This window comes from Telopea speciosissima, chromosome 8, assembly GCF_018873765.1.
Source record: "Telopea speciosissima isolate NSW1024214 ecotype Mountain lineage chromosome 8, Tspe_v1, whole genome shotgun sequence".
In the NCBI taxonomy this organism is placed as follows: domain Eukaryota; kingdom Viridiplantae; phylum Streptophyta; class Magnoliopsida; order Proteales; family Proteaceae; genus Telopea; species Telopea speciosissima.
The window spans coordinates 43719403-43726536 of record NC_057923.1 but is presented as its reverse complement, the minus strand read 5'-3'; the positions used below and the strand labels follow the sequence as shown (position 1 = coordinate 43726536).

Sequence of the window (7134 nt, the reverse complement as noted above, 5' to 3'; positions counted from 1 at the left end):
AAAATTGACAGAACTTCTTTAGAGACCAAAACCTCTCTTTTTTTCTCCATCTTCAAATGTAGAGGGACCCTCTATTTATAGATAGTCCCTAGGGTTCGATGGACCCATGACTTCCCAGGACACCTACACTCAACTACACTAACAATTGTCTTGCGAACAAGAGAGTTGATCCCATAACCTTCAGGACCCCTATTACTCATGGTTCAAGGAATCAGTATTGGATCGGCCAATTTGTATAAGTATTGATAGCGACCGATACTGATTCAAGACCGATATAATACCGATCCAAGAGTACTGATTAAGGATGAAAATGTAAATAAAGCTGATTTTTTTATTGAAATTTAAGGTTAAAACCATTTGATCCCAACAGATACGGGCCGATCCGGATTGGTATCATATCTATATGGAAACAAATGAAAAATTGTGGATTGAATGACCTTTTTTTTTTGATAAGATGGATCCTTTATCCGCTGTTGTGCATTGCAATGCTGCTGTGCCATCGTGCGGCGCAGTAGCGGCCATGTGTGCATATTGGGGCCCGCTGTGCACACATGGCCGCTGCTGCACCGCACGATGGCACAACAACGGATAAAAATTCAATGACTTTGCTGCTAAACGGCCCGCTGTGCACACATGGCCGCTGCTGCACCGCACGATGACATAACAGCGGATAAAAATTCAATGACTTTGTTGCTAAACGGCCCGCTGTGCACACATGGCCGCTGCTACACCGCACGATGGCATAACAACGGATAAAAATTCAATGACTTTGCTGCTAACCGGCCCACTGTGTACACATAGCCGCTGCTGCGCCGCACAATGGCACAACAGTGGATAAAAATTCAATGACCTTGCTGCTAAACGGCTTACCTAATTCAAGCAGAGTTCTCTTTTTTATCACCAAAAAAAAAATTCAAGCAGAGTTTTTTTTTTATTGTTTTTCGGGGTAAACACCCAACGCCAAAAATGGGAGGAGGTTCCACGTGCTACGTATGGCTTGGGGGTTGGGGATGAAAAATAATTTTATAGTGCTGCTCTCTTCATCCATTTATCGCTGCTGTCACAGTATCAAACGCACACCTTCTGAACAGGAGATTTTGTCCTTATCTCTCTGTTTTCAAACAGATCAGATTGTGATTTTCATTTGTGGTGATTATATTTCTTACCGAATTGGTTTATTGTATTTAAATTTCTTTCCAAATTGGTTAGTTGATACCAGACTTTTCCGTTTTATTCTTCAACTCAGCTTTCCTCTGTTCTCAGGGAAGCTTATTTCTTTATGGGTTGGGTCGAAGTTCTTCTCAGACAAGGTATGCATTTTCTCTTCTTCTTTGCGCTTTTAAATGTTGTTTATTTGGAATTTTGTGATGTTTATTCCCTAATCATGATTTGAATGACCAGTTTTTTGTTGAGTTGGTTAAGATTCTTCATGGCTGGGTAAAAATTTGTTCACCTCTGTTAATTTGAGGTTTCATTTGGTTTGGTTTCTGTTGTTTCTCATTATATAGGTTCAATTTTCAGAATCAATGACGTTTTTTTTTTTCTAAATTTTTGAGCTGTGATCGTTTTTTGTTCCTTCATGTTGTTCTAATCTTCCCTCTGGTGGGCACTTTTTCCCGCCAATAGTTTACATGAGATACGTGGGTTTTTAAATTGATTTCTGTTTCTCTATTTGATAATTTCTTTTGGCGGAAAGGAATGATTTTGGGGTTGTGGAATTGAGCACCGACCCATAGGGCATCGTTTATTGAAGATTCTGGATTTTGATAAGTTATAATAGGTTCTGTGAGTTTTTGGCTTCATAGAACAGGGTTCAAGAACCATCTTCACCCCTTTCATGTAGGGACAAGGCTGAAGTAACTTTTATATAGTTGGGAGATATTTTGATGTCAAGCCTATATTAAATTTTGATCAGTTGGTCCAGCCTATAGGCTTCATGTGACTAGATTTGTAGATTAAATCAATGGTTATTTTGGCTGCAAAATCTTGTGGAGAATGCCAAAATTACCTGGGAGCGGTTTTTATTGGATTCATTTTTGGTTGTGAAATGACACGGTTATTTACTGCATTCTGAGCAAGAAAAAGTTAGAGATGGTTTGAAGCATAACTGTCCTAATTTGGTCCATTTGATTTGTAAGCAGTCATAACATTGTTGAATCTTCCCTGTGAAATGAGTGGAACCTCTCTTGTGTTAGTACTTGCAACTCTCTAGCAATCTGATGGGAAAGAAGTATGTTGTCAATTATCTACTGCCAAAAAAGGAACAAAAAAATAGATGTGTCATCCAACTATGTGTCGTGCAGCACAGACAGACCTGCCAAAGGTATGAGAAGTCTGTTAATCTCCACATTCAGTTGAGGATATAAACATTTCTTCAATATCAGAGAGGTTTTGTTGATCAAAAGATATTGAGGACAGCTTCACAAAGTCCTCTCCTGCCTTGTCTAACAAGGTTTGAAAAAATAAATTACCTAAAGCTTTTAGGCGGCTTTGGCTCTTCTTTAGGGACATCTTCACTAAGGCATATGTTGACCTTAATCTTTGAACTTCTCTTAAATTCAAATCAGGCAATCTGTTCAATTCTCGAGGCACAGAGATGCCAAAAGATTAGGGTATTTTTTTTTCATCTATAATAATTATGCTATAACAATTTCTGTAGCATTGTCAAGCTGGATGATATGGTTACTTTGGAAGTTGACTTAAGGAGCCATATAATACCCAACTAAATGGCGTCAGCTACTACATGAATCCCTATTTTGTCGTTCTACTCTTTTCTGAGCCATACTTGTTAATCCTAGCCTTGCATGTCCTCTCTTACCTTTCTCTCGAAGTCATTTTACCCTGTTCATGAATTGATTTATTATTTGAATGCTCTAAATTGGGTGCAAACATCCAAGTATTTTCAATGGATTCTTACCAAATGCCCTTGATTAAAAATCGACACTGATAATGCATCTGACCTTTTCCAATAGGAGCTTTGGTGTGGAAAATTAACATTATATTTAAAGGGTACAAGATATTGTGCATTCTCAAAATCTCATATTATATGCATGCTATTTCATATTGAACTGATTAACTTACCCAAGATGTCCTTTGGAGCTCTACATTTTCCATGTTATTATTAACTTTGAAATTTATGGTGAGCTGTTATCATTGATTCCTATAATCTCCTTCAGCTGTGTATTAGATCCATTCATTTTTGGAAAGATGTCTTCCATGAAACTGCAAGGAAGTGGGATAGAAAAAACTTTGTCACATGAAGAGCAGCAAACCAAGGTACATCTTAATTTCAGCAGTAATGATTACTAGGATATTATTATCTTGTCTGATCTTTAATCTTAAAATGTTATTTTAGTCTTTGTGTGAATACCCACATCAGAATGGAAGGCTATGTTGAAGCCATCCTACTGCCTCCACTGTGCATCTCGCAGACCTCCAAAAGGGCAATTATTATAATGAAGAATCATGTTCTCTTCAAGGAAATCTTTTGACTGCAGTCACTGAACAATTAGCCTGTTGGATAAATATGAGCATCCTTTTGGAAGGATTTTGGTTGGTTGCCCACTGTATTCTCCAATGTTGGAAATAGATGGGATTATGAAAATCATCTGGTCTGGAAGACATCCTGAATGGGATGCATGGAATAATGGTCTCATATCCTTTAAATGTGTGCTAGTTTGTGTGCCAGATTTTCTGCATACAGTATATGGCTGAGAAGGGTGGGAAGCTTCTTTGTCCTCCTGTCATAATGGGCACTTTTTTCCCCTTACAACCATTCTACAGTATAGAATTTTCCTTAATTGAAAAGTGCTTCTTCGACAAAAAAAAATTGTCAACAAAGTGCTCAATGAAAAGATACTGTTATTGGGCGAACTAATGATAGTTCTTATTTTCTTTCAGATCAATGAAATTAGACAGCTTATAGGTCCTATTGCTGACAAGTTGCCAAACTTCTGTTCGGATGCTTCAATGTTGAGGTATCTCAAAGCAAGGAATTGGAATGCGAAGAAAGCATGTAAAATGCTGAAGGAATCCTTGAAGTGGAGGCTTGAATACAAGCCAGAAAAGATCCGCTGGGTATGCAACTGTCTCTTTACAACTTTTTCTTGTGGGTGATTAGGTTTCGGAGAAAAGATAAGTAGACAGCCTGTCCACAGATTCTTAGGTGGAAGGATCTCTCAGTTGCCCCATGAATAAAGGTGTGGTAATTTTGACCATTAGATATCTAGGGAAATGGTATGGATTGTCAAATTGACACTTTAATTTAATCATTTGCCCTCCCATGTAATGTCAAACCCTGCCATGTATGTATGCCTCCCCTTGGTTATCCACACACCCTGTTGGTGTTCCTAAAATTTTCAATTTATATTCTGCCATGTGGCAAACTCCTTTTTGGTTGAAACTTGACATTTCGGTCGGGAACCTTGGGGTCTACCAGTCTACAAAATTTCAGCCCATCCAACCTGCTATATGGCCCAATGTGGTCTTGCTCCACCTGAGACAATATGGCCAGCTTGTCTACATAATCTTATATTATTACAATGAAGAAGTTCAACTCTCCCATCTGTTAATTCTGTTAATTGAAAAAGTGGAGATTATAAAAGTATTGATGCTTAACAATTGTGGGATTGTGGCACACTTGCTCAGCTGCATTTGGTTAGCCTTGTGTGTGCTAAACTTTAGAGCTTTTAGTGTGAGTTGTGACTAAGTTTATGACAGTTGGCTTGATAAGTAATATAGACATACTTAAACGAAAAATCCCAAGCTAAGAGGGATGGGGCTTATTTATTCTGTTACTGAAGTCATTGCATTTGTACTTTGCAGGAAGACATTGCCTCTGAAGCTGAGACAGGGAAGATCTACAGGTCCAACTACTTAGACAAGTATGGAAGGCCTGTTCTTGTCATGAGACCTGGTTTCCAGGTATGTAACATAAGATGCAAACCATGGATTACATGAAACATTGGAACAATACATATTTTAAATGTTTTATTTCCTTATTCACTTATCTATGGGGAGAAGTTTGGTTCAATGGTGTCTTTCTTTCTTTCTTCAGAACACCACCTCAACAAGAGGGCAGATAAAATATTTGGTTTATTGTATGGAGAACGCCATAATGAATTTGGCCTCAGATCAGGAGCAGATGGTATGGCTGATTGACTTTCAAAGGTGGACCATGGGAAGCATATCAGTGAAGGTCACTCGTGAAACAGCTCATGTATTGCAGAATCATTACCCTGAGAGGCTGGGCCTAGCAATCCTCTGTAATCCGCCAAAAGTTTTTGAGTCTTTCTGGACGGTATGTCACCTAGTGTTATTAATTTTTCAATAGCAGCATCATATCACAAGCTTTAATGCTCAACCATTTTGAGCGTTGAACTTGAAATTAGCCTCAGAAACTGAAATTACTAATATGTATGTCCTCAAGTTCATGGTCTAGAGGCTCCTCCTCTGTACAGATATCATACTTCGACAGGTATGGTTTAGGAGTTGGGCCTTGAATTGGATTTTGGATTCTTACACAGTGGTGTTGTTCTATGACCACAAATAGACTAAATAGGCCTGTGGATTATGGGCCCAGAAAGAGTTAAGAGCTTTGAAGGTAGAAGTTATAACATAACTAGAAGCAAGAATCAGTTTGGAAGTAAGCTTCAGGAGGTGCGTCATATGAAGTGAGTTTCAGTTCCTGCAACGGTTGCAGATTTTCTGTCCGGACCCTAGTAGTTGCCGCAACTGCTGTTTCATTTCTTGAATCTTGTTTTTTAACTACAATAGAAAATTGGGTAGTTTGGAAGTTAGTAGCCAATTTCTTTTTGTTGAAGTATATCGAGCTATGAGTATCTCGATTAAAATATTCTTATTCTAATCGAGATACCTATTTTAATGTAATTAGATTAAATTTCTAGTTTCAGTTTCCAGTTTGAGTCCTAGTTACGTTATGTTTCTATTTTCTTTTCTATGATTCCTAGTTATAATGGGAATCCTTGATTGTAACTTTGACATATATATAAATAAAGTCATGAGACATGGGACTGCATTATTCGATCATCAGTCTCTAATCAGTCCCTGCCCCTCTTCTCCATTCTCCTTCTCCATCTCTTCTCTTCTCTTCATCCTCTCGGTTCTGGTGTTCTAAGGCTCTGCACTGTTACATGGTATCAGAGCACAACCATTAGGTTGTTTCTGATCTGCGATTCTGGTTTGAGAGTCTTCTAAATCTTTTTTTTTTTCTTCGAAGGGTGCAACACCCTATGCTGCATATTGCTGACGATTAAACGCTAGATGAAGTTTTCAATTGAAAACCTGGGTTTTACTACTACTTCTTACCTGAAGTCAAGAATCGATTGGAGGTTCTCAAGTTGAAGCTGCTGTTCAAGTTTAAGAATACTTCTACCTCTATTTCTGATCCAATCAGTGGATTACCATTATTTTGAAGATAGCAGATTCGATCTACCTTGCTCTTCGAAGCAATTTTCTTTTACCTAGTGAGGGATAATTATCACACTACAGCAGATTCGATCTACCTTGCTCTTCGAAGCAATTTTCTTTTACCTGGTGAGGGATAATTATCACACTACTTTCTCCAATTGATCCAATAAGTTACTTTGAGTCTTTGAGAGCTGGTTTCCTTCTTCAGGTACAGCACGCATCTCATACATTCTACTGTTTTTTTTTTTTCAAGATTTGGGTGTTGTAGCCCTAATTCTGCCGATAAGTTTCCTGCTGCTACTTCTGGGTTTTTAAACCGTACCACTGCCAATTGTTCTATTACTGCTATTTTTGAGTTTTCAAACCCTAATCCTGCTGATATATTTGGATTTTTATCTACTCTAAGCTGGTTCTATTCAAGAGCCGGTTCTATCATTATTCCTGCTACTGCTGCTGCCGATTGGGTTATTGTTGCTGCTACTATTTTTGGGTTTCTTTTCAACCCTAATCAGGTTCTATTCCGTTGCCGATTGATTTACTACTGCTGCTACTACTTGGACTTGATAAATTATTCTTATGGCCATGGAACTAAATCTTGTGAGATCTCGAGCGAGATCTCGGTTTTTCCCGGGGTCGAGACAAGATGGCATACGAAACAAAAAAGTACCCCAACTCGAGCGGAGATCTCGAGATCTCACGAGACCT

The 7134-nt window shown here is 38.4% G+C and overlaps 1 protein-coding gene across 1 annotated transcript; it reads left to right on the top strand.

Moving 5' to 3' along the window:
- The first annotated feature begins 1222 nt into the window (after positions 1-1222).
- LOC122670531 (phosphatidylinositol transfer protein 3-like) lies at positions 1223-5382 on the top strand. The gene is made up of 7 exons (XM_043867452.1): positions 1223-1310; positions 2973-3009; positions 3177-3276; positions 3901-4077; positions 4825-4923; positions 5057-5146; positions 5228-5382. Exons 1-7 carry the CDS (start codon positions 1280-1282, stop codon positions 5330-5332), a joined length of 639 nt encoding a protein of 212 aa, XP_043723387.1. The 5' UTR covers positions 1223-1279; the 3' UTR covers positions 5333-5382.
- Positions 5383-7134: the final 1752 nt, after the last annotated feature.

Bases quoted from the DNA above. Each gene is read 5' to 3' on its own strand.
- LOC122670531 (XM_043867452.1), top strand. From the start codon at position 1,280: ATGGGTTGGGTCGAAGTTCTTCTCAGACAAG. The intron at 1,311-2,972 runs GTATGCATTTTC...CTTTTCCAATAG, and splicing joins CGAAGTTCTTCTCAGACAAG to GAGCTTTGGTGTGGAAAATT. The intron at 4,078-4,824 runs GTATGCAACTGT...TGTACTTTGCAG, and splicing joins AGCCAGAAAAGATCCGCTGG to GAAGACATTGCCTCTGAAGC.